At 46.8% G+C, this 24,971-nt stretch overlaps 1 protein-coding gene and 1 long non-coding RNA gene across 6 annotated transcripts in view; one reads left to right on the forward strand and one right to left on the reverse strand.

Annotated features, from left to right (window-relative positions):
• The window catches only part of LOC115643161, a 103,553-nt gene that overhangs the window by 12,338 nt on the left and 66,244 nt on the right, over positions 1–24,971 (forward strand). The window contains exon 2 of the long non-coding RNA XR_003998291.1: positions 16,089–16,097. This is a non-coding gene — a long non-coding RNA (uncharacterized LOC115643161). The remainder of the gene's footprint in view (positions 1–16,088; positions 16,098–24,971) is intronic.
• Positions 1–24,971, reverse strand: part of LOC115643137 (zinc finger protein 883-like) — a 41,214-nt gene that overhangs the window by 3,987 nt on the left and 12,256 nt on the right. Inside the window, exons 1-4 of one of the 5 annotated variants that reach the window (XR_003998283.1) lie at positions 15,995–16,167; positions 13,915–14,025; positions 2,145–2,212; positions 1,447–1,485 (exon numbers count right to left, since the gene is read on the reverse strand). Coding sequence is in view for 1 of the 5 variants with exons in the window: in XM_030546958.1 (XP_030402818.1) it covers positions 6,373–6,529 (157 nt within the window). In the remaining 4 variants the exon portion in view is untranslated. Of the gene's footprint in view, positions 1–1,446; positions 1,486–2,144; positions 2,213–6,372; positions 7,227–13,883; positions 14,026–15,994; positions 16,168–24,971 lie in introns of those variants that run through there. The other 4 variants (XR_003998282.1, XR_003998281.1, XM_030546958.1 and 1 more) reach the window with 4 other exon arrangements.

Raw genomic sequence — 24,971 nt, forward strand, 5'->3', positions numbered from 1 at the left:
GCAGCTCCAGTGGAGCCTCCGCAGGCACGCCTGCGGAAGGTCCACCAGACATGCGGGAGCAGCGGACCCTCCGCAGGGAGGCCTGCGGGAGGTCCACCGGAGCCACGGGAGGGGCAGCGAAATGGATAGAGCCGGCCCTGCACCTAGGGCGCCAGAAACCCTCGCGCCGTTCCTGTACTCAGGGCCAGGGCAACCCATTATGTGACCTAGGCAGTCGCCTAGGCTGCTAGCATTTCGGGGGTGGCATTTCGGGTCCTTCAGCGGCAACTGCGGTGGCCGGATCTTTGGCTGCCTCGGTCGTCACTGGCATTTAGGTGGAGGGAGCTGGGGCAGGAAAGTGCGGGGAGGGCCACCTGTAGCAAGGGGGGGGCACGGGACACAGGGGAATCGCTCCCTGCCCCAGCTCACTTCTGCTCCGCCTCCTCCCCTGAGCACGACGCCCTACTCTGCTTCTCTCCCTCTCCCTCCCAGGCTTGCGGCACCAAACAGCTGTAACAGGAAGCTTACAGGGTGATGTTTTTATCTGTATTCAATTTCTTAGACATAGATTTGCGTGTGTTATTTTATTTTGCTTGGTAATTCACTTTGTTCTGTCGGTTACTACACGGAAGCACTTAAATCCTACTTACTGCATTTAATAAAACCACCTTTTACTCATTACTTAACCCAAAGTATGTATTAATACTTGAGGGGGCAAACAGCTGTGCACCTCTCTCTATCCGTGTTGCAGAGGGTGACCAATCTATGAGTTTAAGCTTTACACAGGGTAAAATGGATTTATTTAGGGTTTGAAACCCGCTGGGAGTTGGGCTTCTCAGTATTAAAGACAGGAACACTTCTGTAACTTGCTTTCAATTAAACCTGCAACTTTGGGGGCACGTGGATCAGGCCCCAGGTCTGCGTTGGAGCAGACTGGCATGTCTGGCTCAGCAAGAAAGGGTGCTGGAGTCCTAAGCTGGCAGGGAAAGCAGGGGCAGAAGTAGCTTTGGCAAATCAGTTGGCAGCTCTCATGGGGTGTCTGTGATCCAACCCATCACAAGAGGTATTCCTCATTTCAATGCGGAGTGGTGTAGGAAGGGTCAATAAAGGTACACAAGGGTGTGTTCTTGCCACAAGGTTTGTCAGCCTCAGCCTAACCCTAACCCCAAGTTTTGCCTTAGCAAAGAGACAGTGTTAGCATTCGTGCTACTGCACCTGTGCTCTGCTCCCAAAGTGTTCTGTAGCGGGGAGGGCAGAGCACTGGTCTGTGTGTCACTAGCCTGTTGGGGTATCGCTGAAACAGGGCAAAGTTGAGGGTGCACTGTGAACCTTAACTCTTCGTTTCCCCTTCTAAGAACCGAGAGGACAGGAATCCTTACCCAGTGAGGTCACATTCTCACAGTTCTCCTGCATGACGTCTCTGTAGAGGGCTCTCTGAGCGGGGTCCAGCAGAGCCCACTCTTCCCTGGTGAAATACACAGCCACCTCCTCAAAAGTCACCAGCCCCTGAAAGAGCAAGAGCCCCCCAAACTGCATCTGTTCCCCAGTGACAACCCCACTGTTCACAGGGGAGAGGGCCAATCACATGGAAGCTCTGAGAGGCAGGCAGGATCCCACCCCCTCCCCATCAGAGCAGCCAGGAGGCATCGGGGGGGGGAGAAAGAGAGAGAGTCCCTCGCCCCTTCTAGCAGACAGCGATGGCAGGAGTCTTCACATTCAACACTCACCTATCAGCCAGAAGTTGATACAGGAGATGGAGCCCCCAGCAGGGTCCAGGGACAGCCCCCTGGCAGCAATCCCAACACACTCCCCAGTGCCAGCACTTGGATGGGATGGGGTGTCTTCCCCGGGCCTCACTGGCGGTTCCCCTCTGGCTAGTAGGTTCAGACTCCAGTATTGGAGGCTGGTACGTTTCCCCAGCCCAGTCCAGAGGGACTGACAAACCAGGGAATTTCCACCCACAAACCCCATGGGTCTGTTGCTAGAATCTAGGCCCCACTGTAAACTAATCCCACTAGGCTTGTCACATTCTGTACCCCTCCCTTTCTCCACCCTGGGTATTTCCAGCCCCCTCCCGACCAATCGCAGAAGTACCCACCTCCTATGTATTTACTGCCCTTCTCCCGCCAACAGGAGCCCACCAGCAACTCCCCAATAATACCTACCTGAGCTGGCTCCACGGCAGCCATTTCCCTTCCCTGCTCCCTGGAAGGGTGGGACGTGACACTGCAGCCTGTCAGGACAAGAAGGGGAAGTGTCAGAACAGGACAATCGCATCACATCACATTTCCCCCCAGCTCTTTCCTCGCAGATGGATGTTCTCGACTCTGTCATGCAAACAACAGAAATACTCAAAACATAATTAGTAATGGGGTGGAGGGGGGACATGTGACTTTAACTACCGAGACACCTGTTAGAAAAGGAATTCAAACAAACACAAGTGTCCAATGAGTTCTTGGAATCTGTTGGGGACACCTGTTTGCTTCAGAAGATGGAAGTAATAACCAGGGGGATTTTAACCAGGCACTAGACATTTTAGGTGTGAAGGAAAATCTGGTAGGCCTCAACGCTGGTCAAGCTAGTAGGCCCGAAGCATTGGCCAAGCTTGGTTTGTACATGAAGAACCAAATGAAAAGTCCCCAAAACCGAACAATGGCATTCTGTGTACAGGGGGCAGGAGAAGGTGAAGTGGAAAGTCCCCAAACAGAACAATTTGCAATAGCCAAGCTTACGACATATATAACTACAATAGAAGCGTTAGAAAAGTCAAATTGCAAAAGGACCAGACTGAGAATAACAACAACTGGAAGGGCCAAATAAGGGAGACGATTGTTCTTTTTGCTTTTGACCTGTATTGATTTTGCCGCGTATTCCAAACAAGGTAACTGATGCGGAAGTATGTGTAATTTGTCTGTGGTTTTAAGCTTTAAAAAGCTGTGTGTTCCTTGAATTGGGGGGAGAGGGGGCAGCTCCAAATAGCTGTCACTCCTTGCATGCTCATAATCAATAACGGTGCCTCAGGCTAATCTGATTCCAAACACAAGGCGTGGATCATTTTTCCACATCATAGGACCTCAAGATGTCAGCTAGTCCATCCTCCAGCCCTGAGGCAGGACCAAGTATACACAGACCATCTGTCTAACCTCTTCTTAAAAAACCTCCAGTGACCAGGATTCCACAACCTCTCTTGGTAACGTATTCCTGTACTGATCTATATGCACAGTTGGAAAGATTTTCCCAAGATCCAACCTGAACATCCTATGCTGCACAACAAGCCAGTTACTACTTCTCCCTACCCTAACCCTAAGCAGGAGAGGATAAGGCAGGGGCGGGCAAAGTATTTGGTCTAAGGACCACATCGGGTTTCCAAAATTGTATGGAGGGCCAGGCCCCTGACCCTCCTTGCTTCTCGCACCCCCCCCCACACACACACAGGGATTCTTACCACATCCAACACCCCCGTTCCCTGATGGCACCCTCCAGGACTCATGCCCCTTCCACCACCCCCTGCTCCCTGTCCCCTGACCACCCAGGACCCTCCGCCCCTGACTGCCCCTCATCATATATGAATGTATATATGACATAACCGGAATATGTTTTATGGTCCATATGCCATGTATCATATCTATGTAAAGGTTATGATCTACTGAATCGATTAATCCTATTTGTATGCACATATCATTTTTTTATTCAAAGTTATGAATATTGGCTCTATACTCAGGGTCAGGGTCAGGATTTCGGGGGGCGGTATTTTGCCGGGAGGGCGGCAGGCAGCTCCGGTGGAGCCTCCGCAGGCACGCCTGCGGCAGGTCCACCAGACGTGCGGGAGCAGCGGACCCTCCGCAGGGAGGCCTGCGGGAGGTCCACCGGAGCCGCGAGAGGGGCAGTGAAATGGATAGAGCCAGCCCTGCACCTAGGGCGCCAGAAACCCTCGCGCCGCTCCTGTACTCAGGGCCAGGGCAACCCATTAGGTGACCTAGGCGGTTGCCTAGGCCACTAGCACTTCGGGGGCGGCATTTCGGGTCCTTCAGCGGCAACTGCGGTGGCCGGATCTTTGGCTGCCTCGGTCGTCACTAGCATTTAGGTGGAGGGAGTTGGGGTAGGAAAGCGCGGGGAGGGTCGCCTGCAGCAAGAGGGGGCACGGGACGCAGGGGAACCGCTCCCCGCCCCAGCTCACCTCTGCTCCGCCTGCTCCCCTGAGCACGACGCCCTACTCTGCTTCTCTCTCTCTCCCTCCCAGGCTTGCGGCACCAAACAGCTGTAACAGGAAGCTTACAGGGTGATGTTTTTATCTGTATTCAATTTCTTAGACATAGATTTGCGTGTGTTATTTTATTTTGCTTGGTAATTCACTTTGTTCTGTCGGTTACTACACGGAAGCACTTAAATCCTACTTACTGCATTTAATAAAACCACCTTTTACTCATTACTTAACCCAAAGTATGTATTAATACTTGAGGGGGCAAACAGCTGTGCACCTCTCTCTATCCGTGTTGCAGAGGGTGACCAATCTATGAGTTTAAGCTTTACACAGGGTAAAACGGATTTATTTAGGGTTTCAAACCCGCTGGGAGTTGGGCTTCTCAGTATTAAAGACAGGAACACTTCTGTAACTTGCTTTCAATTAAACCTGCAACTTTGGGGGCACGTGGATCAGGCCCCAGGTGTGTGTTGGAGCAGACTGGCATGTCTGGCTCAGCAAGACAGGATGCTGGAGTCCTAAGCTGGCAGGGAAAGCAGGGGCAGAAGTAGTTTTGGCAAATCAGTTGGCAGCTCTCATAGGGTTTCTGTGATCCAACCCATCACAAGAGGTATTCCTCATTTCAGTGCAGAGTGGTGTAGGAAGGGTCAATAAAGGTGTAACCCTTCTGCCCCTCTGAGTTGGCAGCAACAAGGGCCAGTTTCAGTATCCAGGGGTTCCGTTTCAATAACCCAATGCCAAACCAGCTCGATCCCCCACCCAGTGACCTGGGAAAATCTTACACACACCCCTAGGCGCCTCAAAGAGGCAATGCTTCCCCTCTCGCAATCACAGAGTCTCGGTGTAGCAGAAAAGGTTTAATTACATGAGACAAACAACAAACACTAAACTGGGAAAACACCTTAACTAGAGTTCCTAGACCAAACCGCGAGCAAAGGCCCACCCCAGGAAATTGGGCTGTGTCCTCTTTCCTGGGCTCTTGAGTCCAGCAACCCCCAAATCACCCACGGTCCCAGAAGTTCCACAATCCAAAAGTCTCTGTCCTGGGTCAGTGCAGCCCCAAAGTTTGAGAGTCTATCTGCAGAGATCCCTCCCCCCAGCCTGGGTAGAAAGGGGCACCTCACATGGTCCAGGGCCAACTGCCCTGCCTCTTCGTGGGTTATGCTTCCACCTTTTCCACGAACTGCTCCGCTTTACCAGCCACTCCACTCTGCTCCTCCAGCCGTCCTTACAAACTGTTCCGCTCCACCAGCTGCTCTGCTCCACCAGCTGTCCCGTGAGCTGCTCCAGTTGTCCCTGCAAACTGCTCGGCTCCACTTGCTCTGTGGGCCGCTCCACCTGTCCCACAGCTACTCCACTCTGCCAGCCGCTCTGCTCCACCAGCTGTCCCGTGATCCGCTCCAGCCGTCCCCACAAACTGCTTCACTCCGTCAGCTGCTCTGTTCCACAGTTTAGCTTCAGGCTCCCCCATTAGTTAGCACAGTACTCAGTGCTCTCAGCTCAGTAATTTTAGCTCTTTAGTGATTTTAGCTCATAGTAGGGGAGCCCCAGTGCTAGTGCACCATTAGCCCAAAGTGAGTTCAGCTCAGTAACCTGTATCTGGATTCTTAAGGGAATAAAAAAATCAACTTTGACATTCCACAGTGGAGAGAGGAGGGGGTGGAACTGGTGCTTCTGGCTCCACAAGGAGACTGCATCACCAGACACAGATATCTGTCCCCAGCCTCTCTCAGTTTACTGGGTTTTGGAACCCATGTCCCTTGTCTAGCAAGTACCATCCAACTGAGGTTGAGTCATTTGTCACAAAGCAGTCCCACAGCTCGGCAGCCTGAAATGGGGTATGAGTGCCTATGCAAATACACTTTCTGAAATTTTTTCCACAAGATGTCAGGGTAGAGCTTATCCTGACTCTGCTTACAAAGGTACACAAGGGTGTGTTCTTGCCACAAGGTTTGTCAGCCTCAGCCTAACCCTAACCCCAAGTTTTGCCTTAGCAAAGAGACAGTGTTAGCGTTCGTGCTACTGCACCTCTGCTCTGCTCCCAAAGTGTTCTGTAGCGGGGAGGGCAGAGCACTGGTCTGTGTCTCACTAGCCTGTTGGGGTGTCGCTGAAACAGGGCAAAGTTGAGGGTGCACTGTGAACCTTAACTCTTCGTTTCCCCTTCTAAGAACCGAGAGGACAGGAATCCTTACCCAGTGAAGTCACATTCTCACAGTTCTCCTGCATGACGTCTCTGTAGAGGGCTCTCTGAGCAGGGTCCAGCAGAGCCCACTCTTCACTGGTGAAATACACAGCCACCTCCTCAAAAGTCACCGGCCCCTGAAAGAGCAAGAGCCCCCCAATCTGCATCTGTTCCCCAGTGACAACCCCACTGTTCACAGGGGAGAGGGCCAATCACATGGAAGCTCTGAGAGGCAGGCAGGATCCCACCCCCTCCCCATCAGAGCAGCCAGGAGGCATCGGGGGGGGGAGAAAGAGAGAGAGTCCCTCGCCCCATCTAGCAGATAGCGATGGCAGGAGTCTTCACATTCCACACTCACCTATCAGCCAGAAGTTGATACAGGAGATGGAGCCCCCAGCAGGGTCCAAGGACAGCCCCCTGGCAGCAATCCCAACACCCTCCCCAGTGCCAGCACTTGGATGGGATGGGGTGTCTTCCCCGGGCCTCACTGGCGGTTCCCCTCTGGCTAGTAGGTTCAGACTCCAGTATTGGAGGCTGGTACGTTTCCCCAGCCCAGTCCAGGGGGGCTGACAAACTAGGAAATTTCCACTCACAAACCCAATGGGTCTGTTGCTAGAATCTAGGCCCCACCGTAAACTAATCCCACCAGGTTTGTCACATTCTGTATCCCTCCCTTTCTCCACCCTGGGTATTTCTAGCCCCCTCCCGACCAATCGCAGAAGTACCCACCTCCTATGTATTTACTGCCCTTCTCCCGCCAACAGGAGCCCACCAGCAACTCCCCAATAATACCTACCTGAGCTGGCTCCACGGCAGCCATTTCCCTTCCCTGCTCCCTGGAAGGGTGGGACGTGACACTGCAGCCTGTCAGGGCAAGAAGGGGAAGTGTCAGAACAGGACAGTCACATCACATCACAATTCCCCCCGGCTCTTTCCTCGCAGATGGATGTTCTCGACTGTCATGCAAACAACAGAAATACTCAAAACACAATTAGTAATGGGGTGGAGGGGACACATGTGACTTTAACTACCGAGACACCTGTTAGAAAAGGAATTCAAACAAACACAAGTGTCCAATGAGTTCTTGGAATCTGTTGGGGACACCTGTTTGCTTCAGAAGATGGAAGTAATAACCAGGGGGATTTTAACCAGGCACCAGACATTTTAGGTGTGAAGGAAAATCTGGTAGGCCTCAACGCTGGTCAAGCTAGTAGGCCCGAAGCATTGGCCAAGCTTGTTTTGTATATGAAGAACCAAATGAAAAGTCCCCAAAACCAAACAATGGCATTCTGTGTACAGGGGGCAGGAGAAGGTGAAGTAGAAAGTCCCCAAACAGAACAATTTGCAATAGCCAAGCTTACGACATATATAACCACAATAGAAGCATTAGAAAAGTCAAATTGCAAAAGGACCAGACTGAGAACAACAACAACTGGAAGGGCCAAATAAGGGAGACAATTGTTCTTTTTGCTTTTGACCTGTATTGATTTTGCCACGTATTCCAAACAAGGTAACTGATGCGGAAGTATGTGTAATTTGTCTGTGGTTTTAAGCTTTAAAAAGCTGTGTGTGCCTTGAATTGGGGGGGGGGCAGCTCCAAATAGCTGTCACCCCTTGCATGCTCATAATCAATAACGGTGCCTCAGGCTAATCTGATTCCAAACACAATGCGTGGATCATTTTTCCACATCATAGGGTTTATTCTGACTAACAGGCGGGAGTTAGTTAGCACGCAGAAGGTGGAAAGCAATATGGGCGAAAGTGTTCATGAAATGATGATTTTGTGATTCTAAGAGAAGGGAAGGTGGTAGAGCAGGAAAAGGAGGACAATGGACTTCAGAAAGGCTGGTGATATCAGATGCTAAGCTGGGAGGCAGGAGGGCTCTGGGCTGGAGAGAGAGAGAGCAGGCAGAGCCCACCTGGATGCAGGGAAGACTGGGAGATGCTGTGCTGAGGGAGGCCAGGCCTGATGGCCCTGAGACTTTCCTATGCTGTGTTCAGATGCTCAATAAACCCTCGTGTTTTACACTGGCTGAGAGTCACTCTGGTCTAGAGAACAGGTTGCATCATTCCCTCTGGGATTAGATGCCCAGGGGTCCAGAGCAAGTGGACTCCCTGAGGGGGCCGATGGCGAGAGATGGGTGTGCTAAGGCTCAGAGAAGTGCAGTTCCAGGAGGTGAAGAGGCTTAACTCCCGAGAGAGTGAAACCGTGAGAAGGGCTGTATCACTGAAGAGGGTTCCCCTAAGGACTGCATGGGGCCAAGAATTGGCACGACCTGTGAGTCCCTGACACCTGGGACTTTTCGTAACTTTCCACTAGAAGGAAAGGGTGTGTGTGTGTCAAGTATGGGAAACAGAAGATTCTCGCTTTATGTAAATCTTATTTAAGGGTGGGGAGGAAGGCAAACGTGTCTGCCCAAGAAGAAAGACTGCTAAAGCCATCTGAAGGTAAGGGAGGCCGGGAGTCTAGACTGAGACAGTGGTCCAGTCTGAAAAGAAATATAACTGCAACTCTGAACCACGGAAATTTTGCAACCTGCCTAAAATAACATTCAGGGTAAGGAATTACATTATGTAACCTGTTTCAGAGTGGTAGCCATGTTAGTCTGTATCAGCAAAAAGAACAAGGAGTACTTGTGGCATGTTACAGACTAACAAATTTATATTTTTATTATGTAACCTGTTTTTTAAGTAGATTGAGCTTAGCTTATGTATTTTGCTTTATTTGGTTGTTAATCTGCTTTGTTCTGTCTGTTATCTCTTATATTCACTTAAAATTCACCTTTTGTAGTTAAACTGAGTTATATTATAAACAAGGAATACATTTATTATGTCATTTCTAACTGGGGGCAGAAGTTGTGCATATCTCCCTCCACAATGAGGGAGGGGGCGAATTTCATAAAATCTTTAGGTCTGTCCCCCTTAAAGGGAGCGGGCACCAGAGTGTTGGGGCAAGCCCCTAAGGCTGAATCTTTCCAGAGTGGATTTGTCTCTCTGTGCAGCTGGGCGTGGCCCTGCCCATGTGCTTGGCTGAAAGAGGCTTGCAAGCCTAGCCCAGCCAGAAAGAGGGGACCCAGACTAGCAGAACAGGCTGCCTCAGTGGCACCTCGGCACATCAGGCAACACCCCAAAGGGTCCAAACCCGTCACAGAGCCCCATGGGAATAAAATTCTAAGGAGAATACAGCTCAGGAGAGCTGGCAGTTTCTCAGACCACTACTAAAGGAGCAACAGCAAACTATCACAATGCGAAGGAAAGACAGAAAGAATAGGAAGCTGCCAAAAGGCGCTCTTTAATGACCAGGCAATAAAAAGGAATCCTACAAAAATTTGAATCATGGACAAATTGCTATGGATGAGTACAAAAGAACAGCACAAATGTCAAATCATAACACTGGAAGGGACCTCACAAAGTCATCTAGTCCAGTCCCCTGCACTCATGGCAGGACTAAATATTATCTAGACCATCCCTGGCAGGTGTCTTATCCAATCTGCTCTTTAAAATCTCCAATGATAGATATTTCACAACCTCTCCAGACAATTTATTCCAGTGCTTAAGCACCCCGACAGTTAGGAAGTTTTTCCTGATGTCCAACCCAAACCACTATTGCTGCAATTTAAGCCCATTGCCTCTTGTCCTAGCCTCAGAGATTTATATGAACGATTTTTCTCTCTCCTCATTGTAACAACCTTTTATGTACTTGAAAACTGTTGTCATGTTCCCTCTCAGTCTTCTCTTCTCCAGACTAAACAAACCCAGGTTTTTCAATCTTCCCCCACAGGTCATGTTTGCTAGACTTTTCATCATTTTTGTTGCTCTTCTCCGAACTTTCTTCAAATCTTTTCTGAAATGTGGCATCCAGAACGGGACATAATACTCCACCTGAGGCCTAATCAGCACAGAGGATAGCAGAATTACTTCCAAAGCACTTGCAACTCCTCCCAACTTGGTATCGTCCACGAACTTTTTAAGTGTACTCTCTATGCCATTATTTAAATTATTGATGAAGATATTGAACAGAACCAGACCCAGAACTGATTCCAGTGGGACCCAACACAATATGCCCTTCCAGCTTGCCTGTGAAACACTCGGAACTACTCTCTGGGAACAGTTTTCCAACCAGTTATGCACCCACCTACTGGCAGTTCCATCTCAAGTGTATTTCTCTGAGAAGGTCATGCAAGACAGTATTAAAAGCCTCACTGAAGTCACGATACCCCATGTCTACTGCTTCCCCTCTATCCACAAGCTTGTTATCCTGACAGGAAAAAAAACATTAGGGTGGTTTGAAACGATTCTTTCTTGACAAATCCATGCTGACTGTTACTTATCACTTTAAGCAATCAATTAGCAACACTTACAAGATGATAATTATTTGTTCCATTATTTTTCCAGGGAATTAAAATAAACTGATTAGTCTGTAATTCCCCAAGTCATCCTTACTCCCCTTTGTACAGATGGGCACTATATTTGCCCTTTTCCAGTCCTCTGGAATCTCTCCTATCTTCCTTGACTTTTTGAAGATAATCGCTAATGGCTCAGAGATCTCCTCAGTCAGCTCCTTCAGCATTCAAGGCTGCATTTCATCAGGCCCTGGTGACTTGACGACATCTAACCTAAGTAATTTTTAACTTGTTATTTCTCTGTTCTAGCCTCTGACCCTACCTCATTTTCATTGGCATTCATTAAGTTAGATGTCCAAATGCTACTAAACTTTTTGGTGAAAACCAAAACAAAAGGCATTTAGCACTTCTGCCATTTCCACATTTTCTGGTATTGTCACCCTCCCCCCATTGAGTACCGTCAGAATGTGGGGACAAAATCAGAAAGATTAACTCACAAAAGAAGTTACCACTAGCAAGGGACACAGAAGGCAATAAGTAGGGTACTGCTTAAATCTCAGGGAGGAGGGGGAATCATACCATTTTCAAGGGTTGGTCATGGCATAAATAGTGAACTTCACAGATGAGTTATACACCTGCAAAATTTGCTATTGATGTAGTGAGTAACTCATAAAAAAGTGTGAATTCTCCACAGCGTTTCTCACATTGGGGGCCCAGACCCAAAAGGGGGATACAAGCCTACCGGGAGGTCGCTGTATTGCCACCTTTACTCCTGAGGTGATGCTGGCAGCAGTGCTGCCTGGAGCTGGGTGGCGGGAGAGCGGTGGATGCTGGCTGGTGCCCAGCTCTGAAGGAGAGAAGTAGGAGTGGCTTAGTATTGCCATCTTAACTTCTGTTCTGTGGTGGTGCTGCCTTTAGAGCGAGGCACCCAGCCGGCAGCTGCCGCTCGTCACTCCGCCTTCAGAGTCGGGCAGCCGAAGACCCGATTTCATGGTCTGTGATGCAAATTTCCACCCTCATTTTTCTGCCCCATTTTTCTACTCCCCAGCCCCACTTTGTGCCCTTGGTGGCTGCCTCACTCACCCCACTCGTGTTATGGCCCTGTAGCTGAACCAAATTGTCTGGTTAGCAAAACAAATCACAGGCGTCATGTAATAGTTGAGTGTTTGTATTATTCCAGCAGATTTTTCTTAAACAAATAGGTCTGCTGTGGCTTTTCCAAATTACAGCAATTAGTAAAGGCCCATTATTAATTTTCTGTGATTTTCCAAGCCTTCTTTGCAAATCAACTGCAATTATTTGAAGATCATCCCGCAGTTCAGGTAGGGTCTTAATTATTATTAAGTAAGAGGAGGAAGAAACAGAAACCACAATAGGGAAAGAACAGGTTAAAAATAGGTAGATACATTATTGTCAGCCATGAAATTCATTTTAAGGTGCTCAAAGAATTAGCTGAAGCAATCTGGAAACCATTAGCAATTATCTTTGAGAATGCCTGGAGAATGGTGAAGACTGGAGAAGGGCAAACGTACTCATCTTTTAAAGGGGGAATAAAGAGGACTGAGGAATAAAGTAAAGTTTTATTTAGATACCTGGAATGAACAAATTATTATACAATCAATTTGTAAGCACCTAGAGGACAGGAAGGTGATAAATTAGAGCCAGTCTGGATTTCCAAAACCAAATCATGCCAAATCAGTCTAATTTCCTGCTTTCACAGGGCTATTGGACTTACGGATCCAGGGGACACTGTAGAAAGGACATATCTTGATTTTAGTCCAGCTTTTGACACAGGCCCCCATGACATTCTCACAGTGAACTAGGGAAATGTGGCGCACATGAAAGTGCTATAAAATGGGTGAAAATGTTGTTGGAAGACTGTACTCAGACAGTAATCATTAGCGGTTCACTGTCCAATGAGAGGATGTATACAATGGGGTGCCCGGGGGCCAGTCCTGGGTCTGATATAGTCAATATTTTCACTCATTACTTGGATAACGGACTGGAGAGCATGCTGTCTAAATATGCAGATAACAGCAGCTGCGAGGGGCTGCAAGCACACTGGAGGACAAAATTAGAAATCAAGGTAACATTTACACACAGGAGAAATGGGCTGAATGAACAAGATGAAATTCAATAAAGACAAGTGCAAAGTACTAGACTTAGGAAAGGAAAACCAAATGCACCACTACAAAGTGGGGACTAGCTGGCCAGGGGGCAGTACTACTGAAAATGACTGGGGGCTACAGTGGATCACAAACTGAATCTGAGTCAATTGTGAAAAACCGGATGAAGCACCGGACTACATTAGCAAGAGAGGCGGTGGAATCCCCATCACTGGAGGTTTTTAAGGACAGGTAAGACAAACACCTGAGTGCCAAGGGCCGGACTAGCTGCCCTCTCACGGTTCATTTCAGCCCCACAGTTCTACGACTCTATGCGGGGGAAATGTTTGGCCACTTTATTACAGCACTAACCGGCCCCTTCCACGAGCACTAAACCACCAAGACATTTTGAAACCCACCCAGTAACATGATCTGGGAACCGGATGAGAGAGAAGCGCAGAACAAAAAGGAGTGACCCTGGGAGATTCCCCCGACACTGTCCCCAGGGCAGCGCACTCCCACAGCAGGGGGAACAGGGAGAGTCAGGAACTGGCTTTTCCTCTTCCTGCACCTCACTTTGCTCACAGGAAAGTGAATCTGCCCAGTTATTTGATATCATGGTCCTGTGGATCCTCCCCTTAGGCTCAGGGGAGGTCCTTTAGCAGTGGGCGGGATCTGCCCACCGACTTCCTGGATACCAACAGAAAGAAGCTGCAATAAGTGCGGGGGGGCTGGTCAGAGATCTGGGAATCTCTCTCCCTAATTATTTCTCCCACTGCCCTTTTCAGTCTCTCTGTCTCCTTTTTCTCCTTATGTCTCCCCTTCCCCTGTCTCTCCCCCTCTGGCTGACAGAATCCTGGGGTTCGCTCTCCTATGGCTGGATCGGCTCCTGCAATTGCTAACGGGGGAGAGATGTGGGGTGAGGAGGGGCTGTTTGTGCAGAGTCACTCTCATGCCCATCCCCAGTTCCCTGAGTTCTCTATCAATCGCCTGGAGTCTTTGACTCAGACATTGCTGTGGACAAAGCCTTGGGTTGTCCTATGGGGCTAATTACAGCTGGAGAAAATCCTCACCTTGGCTGGGCACAAAGGAAGCTTTACTCACGGTCACTCCCCAGCTGTGATCCCCGCTGGGGGAGCAGCAGCCGCTCAGCCTGGGTTCCCAGACCACAATCGGGGCAGCAGCGTCTGAACCAGAAAGCTCAACCCCAAAATCCTGAGGCAGAGACGGAGAGAAATTGAGTAACTTTCCCTTCTTTAGCAACAGCTGAAACCCCCTCCCGACAAGGACACACCCTGATCTTATCTACCTCCCATGTTAATTTTGAGTCACTCCCTGTTCTGTCTTGCAGTGACTCCGGATTAACACGCGTCTCAGCATGCAGCCCTAAGGATTAATCTGCTTGTTTGCATAGATAAACTTATATCTTTTCTTATAAGTATTTGATGTAATAGGTTTATAGATTTATATTAAAAATAAGTTTGGCTGTAATGCAAGAGACCTACAGGCTAAAACTCTGTCTGTTAAGCTAAGGCAAAGTCAACATATGTATATTGTGACCCTTTACATTCCTAGGAAAAGATGACCAATCTAGATGTCTAGAGACCTTTTACCTAAACCAATAGACAGTGAAGGATGGCAAAGGGGATTTTTCAAAGTTGGACCCACAGATCTAATAAGTACACCACGAGTCCATACATACCCATCATCAATACGCACATACATACTAGTATATGGGGTAAGTATACCCTAATATTTCTGTGGGGAAGGAATGAAATTTGGGAACAAGAGGAAGGATTTCCAGCACTGGTGTCATATAAAATAGCTTCATTCATCCTCTATTCTAGATCTCTTCATCTTCAATTAACCAGGAGACTAGATGAGCATATGACAGGAATTTTCAGGAATTCCAGGCATCCTTAGACCCCTAGAAATCTCATCCGAGGCATAAGTAAACAGTTAAAATTACAGAGACTTACAAATTGTGTGTCTCACCCACTCTTTCTTAGGAAAACAGAAACCTAATTTCCTGTGACTGCAGCCTGGCAGCAGTCCCAGTATTTTCAGTTTTGTGTTGTGGTTTTTATCTTGCAGTATTTATTTAAAAACCTTAAAATTAAACTTCTAAGTCAAAAGTAATATTATAAAGTAATAGTGTTATTGTTAAAGTAATATTATTTAAAGTTATACATGTATCTAAGGGGTTTTGTAAAGGTTGAAGTTATAACAAAAGGTACCGGTAAGATATGAGCAGTAGCATTGGATCCGATGACCCACACTAGTGGTGGCAGAGGAATTGACAAATCGAGGAATTAATTGCTGCCAAAAGGCCGCAATAGTTCAGAACTTGAACAGTTCAAGATACCTTATCTCAGTCCCCTTAACTTTCCCAGGCTGTACCTTTGATCCATCTGCCTCAGTATTTCCTAGTATTTGGCAGGTCCCGACAAAGGGAAAAGACCTCTTGATTAGCTACGGGCCATTGAGGAAAGAGAAGGAATGTACCTCCATCCCTCTATTATTTACTTGGGACTTATTTAACCAAGTGTAAAAAATGGTTAGGGATATTATTTCCTGTTGTGTCTGTGAAGGGACGGCTTCAGTTTCAGAGTAAATCAACAGAGTATTCATTCTAGTTTATTGAATAAGCTAGTGAAGTTACAGAATTGAAATGAGTTCTATATTTTGTGTTAAAAGTGGAGTAAGGGAAAGAGCAGAGTCCGTTGGAGTTGCCTGCAGTCTGGCTTTAGAAAACTTTGCCAGAAAATGTATTCAGGAACATGGAGGAGGTTTAGAACAGCTGAGAAATAGCAAGATGATTCCTGAGCATGGTAACCCACAGGGTTTTGTAAGTGACTTATTTGATGTAGAAACAGAGCTAAACCGGTAAAGGGAATAGCTGTTGAGTGCCTGCTCGTGGCTTGTAATTCGCTGGGAAAGAAATTGAATACAAAAGAAGAGTTACTCAGGGAAGCCCAGCAAACTTTGGATGCCAGCTTAAAATCGCTAGAGGGCTATAGATCAGAACGTGGTCAGCTGTTGGAAAGAATTAGAGAAGAGAGAAGATGTGTCAGAGGAGGATAAAGAATCGATTCCCATCCCTATTGGCAGGTGGAACTGACAGAGGTAGAAAAACCTGCAGGGCCAAGTAGGGTAAGAGAGTTAGCTCAGGCTGATACAGTACCTTTAGGAGCGGAGTTGGAGACTGAGTCCAAAGAGCCACGGGGAATCAGAAGAGGAATTTAGCAGTGCAGGAGATACTGGCAGTCTGCACATAGGAAAAGGAAGTCCCAGGGTGGCACCACAGGAGGTGGAGCTGAGTGCCATAGAAAAGGCAGCTAGTGATGTAAAGGAGAAGTTGAGCAAAGCAAAAGGAGAAGAAATATCCTCTCCTCTGTTAGTGAAGAGGCAGTGCCTTTAGAGACGGTCATTGTTCAGGGACTAGAAAGTTCAGTTACAACCACCAAGGAATAGGATTCCTGCTCCTCCACCCAATATTAAATTAGCACCATATAGAGTGGCATATCCAGCCCCTTTTGGGTGGACATTTATTGGCATTTGGGTAATCAACATTGCCTAGACCCCATGCAGGGGCCGCTCTATGCCTTTCGCTGCCCCAAGCTTGGCAGTCAGGAGGCTTTCGGTGGCATGCCTGGGGGCGGTCCACTGGTCACGCCGATTCGGTGGCATGCTTGCAGAAGTCTGCCAGTGCCATGCCTTCAGTGTCCCCACCGTCAAATTGCCGCCAAAATAGCAGGACCGGTGGACCTCCCACAGGCATGCCGCCGAAAGCCACCTGCCTGCCACCCTCACAGCAACCAGCAGGCCACCCCCCACGGCTTGCCGCTCCAGGCACGCGCCTGCTGAGCTGGTTCCTCGAGCCGCCGCTGACCTGGTGGAACCTCTACACTCCCTTGGTATATGTTGGTATCACCTGGTGTACCAGTAGAATACCCTACTACACCAGACCTTAGCAGACTAAGAGATGTCCTGCATCAGCACAGAGTTGCCCTGAGTGTAAGACATAGAGGTTTTATGGAAAATTGTTCTGCATATCCAGAATTATCTCCAGTGGAAAGTTCTGATAGCTCAGATGACGAAAATGTGACTTCGGGCAGAAGTCAAAACACAGAAATTATAGATTCAAGCTCAGATAGAAGTCCAGAACCTGATCCAGAAGGAGGATCCTCAGATTCTAATTCTGATTGTCCTGTGGCAGTTGTTATAGATATTAAGACCCTAGATCTGGTAACTAAGCAAATAGGAATGATGGACGATTCATCAGTTGCAATGCATGCACAACGTGTGCAAAAAACAGCAAAAGCATTTGACTTACCAAGGCAAGATTGGGTTAAAATCTTACAACTCATAGTGAATCGAGCATTGTGGAGTACTTTGCCACCTGAGTACAGGGTAGGAGAAAAAACTTTTAATGAAACAAGAACCCTATTAGAACATAATCGGCATCCAGGGCAAACTGGAGTAGCAATTCTGTCTAACTTAAAGCAAAGATCTAATGAGTCTCCACATCAGTTTTGCCTGCAGTTAAGTGCAGCATGACACAGTCATATGAAAGAGGAAACACATGAGCCACCATACATTAGTTTGCTGGCTAATAACTCTTCCCCATTTACGGGAAATGGTTGACATGCATATAATTGATGATACTTCTTTAAAGACAGCATTAGCTTTACCAGCCAAGGCATATGCACAGGGAGGCTCTAAAATAGGTTGGTGTGGAGCTCCTGTTACAATACTTCAGGAATCACGAACTAATCCCACTGTGAGAATTGAGAGACCTCAATTTCAATTAGGGTTAGGTCAAGGGGTTCCTAAATTCCCTAGGTACCAGTGTTGGCAAAATGACTCTAACCCATATAATAACCCTGGATCTTCGAGTGGGCAGGCCCCTCGACAGGGTTATGCATTTGGATCCTATGTAGGGGCCGGGGACCATGTTCCTTTCTTTTCAGATTACCGCTGTCACAGCATTCCCTCTCAGATCTGAATCTTAGAGTTCAGAAAATGAGATACTAGCACCTGAATCCTCTAAGCTTAATTGCCAGCTAAGATCTGATAGCACTGCCACCACCCAAAAATATAGTGTTTTGGGGCACTCTAACCTCCCCAACCTTCCCTGGGGACCCCAAGAACCCAGATCCCTTGGGTTCTTAAAACAAGGAGAAATAAACCATTCCTCCACCTTTCCCCCTCCCAGAATTTCCCTCCCTGGGCTATCCTGAGAGATACTGATCCAACGTCTTAAATCACCATATAGAGAAGCATCTCCCTTCCCTTCCACAAAGAGGCCAACAGATTCAAGGAAAACAGACAGAGATTGTGTCTCTCCCCCCTCCTGTCTCCCCCACCCGTCCTGGTGAGTTATCCCAATCCCCTGGAATTAAGCAAGGGAAACAAGAAAAAAAAATCAATCAGGTTCTCTAAAAAGAAATCTTTTAATAAAAGAAAGGAAAAAGTAAAGAATTATCTCTGTAACTTCAAAATGTAAATATTACAGGGTCCTATAGCTTACAGACATGAGAAAGAGACTTTCCCCCCAGTACCAATACAAATCAAAATATTCCCAGCAACTACACATATAAAAGTTAACCAGCCAGATCCACAATTGCAAATAGAATAAAACAATCAAAAAGCCTAAACCACCTGTTTTTACTTACTATTTGGAAAGAAACTTAGAGAGCCTGTAGTAATGTCTGGTCTCTCTCAGACCCTCTGAGAGAAGAACACACAACGGACAAAGAACACACACAAAAGCTTCCCTCCACCCAAACTTAAAAGTATCTTCTCTTCTGATTGGTCTTCTGGTCAGGTGTCCCGTTCCCTGCTTGTAACCCTTTACAGGTACAAGAGACATTAACCCTTAACAATCTGTTTATGACAACCGCACAGAATAATTCACGTCTGCAGAGACCCAACTCACTGCCTCCCCACAAAGCTGAAGACTCAGTTGTAAGGATGTTTAAGACAGCGCAGCAGACCCTTGAAGCTCAATGGCGGGATATCCGGGAACTCTGAGCGCGTGTCAATGAGCGGATGAGGAAGGCCAGGCCCAGCAGCCTTGAACCATCCAGTGGCCTCTGTTGACCCATTTCCTTCTCTCAGGTAGACAGCCTCTCCTCGTCCAGAGTTGGCTGCCTCCAAAGACATAGGGGAAGAACTCACATATTATTTGTCTGCATATGCTGCATGATGTCAATCAACCCCGAGCACAGTCATAACCCCGTTAGGCAGGGACGCAAGCAGCAGACCCACAGCATCTGCAGTGGTAGGGGGCATCCACAGGAACTTTATTATAGATACTGAGGCAGCAATTACCATTATCCATGTCAAGGATCCTAGACCCTCTTCTCTGTCATCAGGGTGTACAAAGACACTTGAAACTTTTGCAAGTAATCAGGTTGTTACCACACTTTCTATACCCCTTGAAATACAGATAAGTCACCTAGGAAAGGTTCATACCTTTGCACTGATGAAATTAGCAGACTCAAAGAACTGTCTGTTAAGAAATGATTTCCTATACAAACAGGCATGTGTTCGTGATCTGGGTAACCAATTGTTGTGTCTTACCCTAGAACAGATAAAGGATGACTCACCAGTAGTCATACCTGTGTGTGGCATGGTATCTCCAGTGAAGGACTCTGAACCTGAGGGGTATGATTTGAACAAAATAGTGGCTAAGCATGCAGAGCGACCTGAGTTACAGGCGTTACTTTGCAAGCATGCGGATGCCTTTGCTAAACACAAACATGATTGTGGATGCATGGCAGTCACTATTGTTGTGGAAGGAGGAGAGATTTCAGCCCAGAGACAGTACCCGCTATTTGGCCTGGAAGAAACCAGATGGTTCTTGGCATCTCACAATAAATTACAGACGCCTGAATCAGATCACACGCACTTGTGCCCCTACAGTGGCCAAAATGCCGGATCTATTCAAGTCCTTTGATCCAGAGGCTGTGTGGTTTACTGTCCTAGACATCAGTAACAGCTTTTGGACATTGCCATTGGCCCACATTTCACAGTACCGCTTTGCATTTAGTTTCCAGGGAGTCTAATATTCCTGGACACGTTTACCTCAGGGGTATAAAAATTCTCCAGCTTTATCCATGTGCAAATGAGGTAGGTATTATCACAATTTCCTAAACCAAATGTTCTATTTCAATACGTAGATGGCCTCTGTTTAGCTACACAGACGAAAAGGGAGTATTTAGAAAGACTTGATGAGCTCCTGCAGATCCTAAAGGACGCAGGACTAAAGTGCTATAGAAAATGAGAAGGCTGATAAATTAGCCCAAGAAGGAGCCCAATTAGGGGAATTCTGGAAAGGAAAATATCAGAAATATTCTGTTACTACCCCTAGTCCCAAATGCCCTATAGCCACAACTAAATTTGTACAGGCTGACATATGCCAGATTTAAAAGATATGCAGAAATTGGATAGGGATATAGTGAGAGTAATCCTACAGCTTTCCAAGACAGAAAAAGATGGGTCACTAACAGCAGTGACTTCTGCCTTTGTACAGAAGACATGAGCAGCATTTACAGGTAGTAGATAGAGATCTCATGTATACAGAAGGTCCTTTCCCTGTGTGGGCAGTTCCAGCTCACCTTTGGTGGGATATGATGTAGGAAGGGTTAAAATGCAAGTGGCATATGGATTGTGTACAGGCCCAAAGTCCAGAGTTTGGTCAAGAGGTCAGAGGCCTAGCAAATAGTGATTAGCTAAGAAAAAGCAGAATAAACAAGATAACCTTGCCTTTGCTAAGATATGCTTAATTGGTAGAAATGCAAGATGTTGAAGCAATAACTGTTTAATTTGAAGCAGTGAATGAAACATAATTATTCAAAGAATCCCTGTTCCTATCGTAGCAAAGAATCCTGTGGCACCTTATAGACTAACAGACATATTGGAGCATGAGCTTTCGTGGGTGAATACCCACTTCGTTGGATGGATGCATCCGACAAAGGGGGTATTCATTCACGAAAGCTCATGCTCCAATATGTCTGTTAGTCTATAAGGTGCCACAGGACTCTTTGTTGCTTTTACAGATACAGACTAACACGGCTACCGCTCTGATACTTGTTCCTATTGTGTTAGTTTCTTTTGTAGGGAGTTCTTCCCCCACATCCAACCTTGAGTTTAGGAAAGGTTGGAACATGTCAGTATAAGATATGGCCTCCTCCCACCTCCCTTTCCCAGGGACCAATGCCTGCCTTAAAACACAAGGGAGATAATCTTTATTGCCATATACTTTCACTGTTTCAACCCCTAGGAATGTATCTGCTGGACAATCAGAGGAGCTACTCCATTCCTATGTACCCCAAATCAGAATTCAACATTGATATATATTTTATCCTAATAACATTTTAAGTATTAACTAAATGTTAACTTGCTAACTTAAGACCATGGGTGGAGACATTAGTCAATGGTTAACAGGTTACATAATGTGCTATCTTGTCTTGCTGCAAAACCTATCCCGAGGTGCGGACCTGCCTACCCCATCACTTTCCCCATCCATGGAAAATCTGTATATTCTATTGTAATCAACTGATTGACAGTGTTTCTGAGCCTAATAAGCCAGGTGACACTCCACCAGCACTTTGTGTAATAAACTCCTGTGCTTAATTTCTACACAATGTGGATTTATGTCCTCCAGTTTGGGAGCTCGTCTGAGATTCAAGTTTGTGAGCTGATTGAGGATCTGAGACTGAAATCCAAAACAGGTGAATATGTTTACTTTACCACCTCATTAAGCCAGGGATAGAAGTCTCTCATCTCCTTTCAGATACATCTTGTTTCCGTTTTTTTTTAATTTCTGTGAAGGAACCTAGACAAGCATAGTCCAAGCAGAGGAGTTAAATAAGGGTACCATTTGGGAGGGAAGACTTGTGCAAGAGGGTCATGTACTGTTTTAACAACTAAAGGGTGTGTTACGGGGCACTTAGATAAGCCACCAGCAAGTGATTGGCCGTGAGTTAAGCCCAAGATTGGCTGAGTATGCAATGCAAACTGGTGGTCCATTTCCTCATTGCACGTAACACTGCAAGTCCTAGGCGACTGCCCCCCCAGGCATGTGACATACATGCTTTCGAATAGCACAAAGTCTCCAACAAATAAGGCCAGCAAATGTGTGTAACTTAAGACCACGCAGTATTTAAAAAGGGGGGGTGACGTCCTCATAAAACTGTCAGTGCTATTGAGATTGAGACCATAACATAATATAGGGGGGAAAATAACTCCTCATCAAGGCTGACAGGCTGTGGAGACTGAGACTACGGCATTTGGAGGGGGAAGACGTAAGTTCCCCTCAAAGTCAGCAGCTGGAGTGACTAAAAACCCATGGCGTCAAAATGAGAGGTGATAATCAGTCCTCGAGAGCGCTTGGAATATAAACATGTCAAAACTCAGCAGGCAGCAGCTAAAAGACTACTCTGCAGCTGGACCAGAGGCAGATCTGGTTACTTGGTGGAATAATCAGAAAAGTGACAAAACCAACAAAGCAGTAATAGGGTTGGGTTTTTTTTGAATGTTAAGAATCTTTAATAAAAGAAATGTAATTACAAGATTTAAAAATCAGGCTCTGAACATAAGAGCCTGTGCTCTAAAATATGTAATTGTCAAGAAATTGGAAAAAATCCCCAAGCAAAAGAATCACATTCACCATGTCTAGGACACACCTCCAGATTGGGAGGGGAAGCGCACACTCCTGGTATTTGTCAGCCAACTGCTTCACCGATTAACTACCTGTGGGAAAACTCAGCAGCACAAAGCAAAGGGGAGGAATCAGAACCTTCTCCATACATTTCTTCACATGACAGGCCAAATTTGAGCACCCACAAAGATCATAAAGGAGCACCAAAAGGATTAATTGCCCCAGAGGAACAAGTACAGCGTATGGCTCTGTTGTAGAAAACGACCACACGACTGATTTTGAATCAGCTCAGCCTGAGGCTCCTATATTGGTTACAAGCACGCAGGGGGTGACAGCTATTGGAATACTGTCCCCCCAAGCTAAAACTCACACAAGCCTTTTAAAGTTAAAACCACAAACAATTACACATACGTTGCACGTAAATTACCTTATTTAGAATATATTGCAAAATATGATACAGGTCAAAAGCAAACTGAACAATCAATTTTCCATATTTGGCCTTTCCTGTTCTTGTTATTCCTAGTCTAGTTTGTGGTTTGACTTTTCTAACGCTTCCACTGTGGTTATGTTTCACAAGCTTGGTTATTGCAAATCAGTGTATCTGGGGACTTTCCACTCTACTTTGCCTTTCTATGCCCTTTACACAGAGAAGGAAGCTTAGCTAATATTTTAGGCCTACTAGCTTGACCAAAGCTCTTTCTGTAGATTTTCCCTTACAGCTCCAACCAAAACACAGCTAAGGAGGTTCATAAATGTTAATCTGGCAGGTGAACCAGTAAGGGGACTCAAGACAGAGACAACTAAAATTAACCACCCATTCACCCCCCAGGAAAAACAGGCTCTACTGTCTGATTTACCCAAACTCAAGCGTGATAACAAGAATACTTGAGTTCTGGGACAAGCTGGATGGCCTGACTGAAATACGTGGCCTCCACAGGAAGGACATTCGCATCCTAGTCTAGTGCAAGTGTCCCAGGGATGCATGGAAGAACATAGATAATAAATGGAAGATGGGACGCTGGGCTGAAGATCATAATCCCAACCCAGCGGGAGGGGAGCAGGCCAAAGAACTGGCAGGAATCCCAAACCCAGACACAGGCACTGTAACAGAATTCAGGAATGCACTATGTGTTGTTCTAGGAGCCCAGACCACTAACTGGGGGGCTCTGCAGTCTGTGGTTCAGCAGAGGGGGGAGTCCGCCATGTCCTATGCTGAAAAGAAATGGAATGCATTCTGAGCTTATCCAGGTCTGGAGAATATAGCATCCTGAGACCATGATGTATTCCTTCAAATCCTAAAGGACGGGCTGTCAGCAGATCACCAAGCAGTCCTGGCATTTGGCATCTCGGTAGGAGAGACGTACTCAGCAGTAATGAGATGGGCCACAGAAATAGAAAACAGAAAAAAAGAGGAAGGTAGCAGCAACCACCCCCTCCGAGGAAATTGTAGCAATTCATGCAGTCAGAACCACTACCTGCTTCACTTGCAGTAAGCCTGGACATCTGGCACATGACTGTAAAAAATAAAAACATGCAGTAATTGTAGAAGGAGCAGCCACTGACAGGAAGTCTGCTTCCACCCCGGAGGGGGTAAAGAAGGGCAGTGGCCAAACGAGCAAGATAAAAGTGATACAACTAGTGCCCAAGAACAAGGAAAGGATAAACAAATCCAGGAGTTGCTCAAACTCCTGGCTAGCAAAGAGGTATCAGCGGCCTCTGTGGCTGGAACTGAAGGTGACCCCAGGCTGTTTCTAAAAGCACAAGTGGGAGGCCGACAGTGCAACATGTTAATAGACATGAGAGCCTTGGTATCAATAACCAGCCAAGATCTTCCTCTGACCTGTGGAACCATATGGATTGAAGGGGTGGAAGGGGGAAAATTAAAAGCAACCTTAGCCAGGCAGTAGAAATAGAATTTGAAGATATGGTAACAGTCAGTCAAATCTGGGTTTGCCCCAAGCAGGGAGACACAATGTGCAGCATAGATCTCCTTAAGGAGCTCGCGGGAGTAACCAACCCCAGAGCTAGCTGCATTGAATGGGCCAAAGGGTCCAAACAGGAAAAATCATCTCAAAATATAGCCATGATTGCCAGTAATAGGGTAATAATATCAGGGGGGGAGTCCAGTAGAAACCCCGTGTTCCCTTCACCCTGAAGTGTGGGCAACAGATAAACAAGAGTGTGGGCTAGTAAACATGAAGCCTATATCTGTAGAAGGACCAACTCACAAACCTCGCAGGCAGGATCCTATTAAACCCAAAGCCTTAGAGGCAGTTAAATATATAGTCACAAATTTAGAATCTAGAGGGGTGATTAAAAAAACCACTTCCACAACTAACTCCCCAACTTGGCCCATCAGGAAGCCAGACGGGACCTGGAGGTTAACTATAGACTACACCCACCTTAACTGGGTGACTCCAAAGGCACATCCTATTGTGGCAAGCCCTGCCACTATTCTTAATTTGCTGATCCCAGGACACTCAATATTCTC

This window comes from Gopherus evgoodei, unplaced genomic scaffold, assembly GCF_007399415.2.
Source record: "Gopherus evgoodei ecotype Sinaloan lineage unplaced genomic scaffold, rGopEvg1_v1.p scaffold_51_arrow_ctg1, whole genome shotgun sequence".
Classification (NCBI taxonomy): domain Eukaryota; kingdom Metazoa; phylum Chordata; order Testudines; family Testudinidae; genus Gopherus; species Gopherus evgoodei.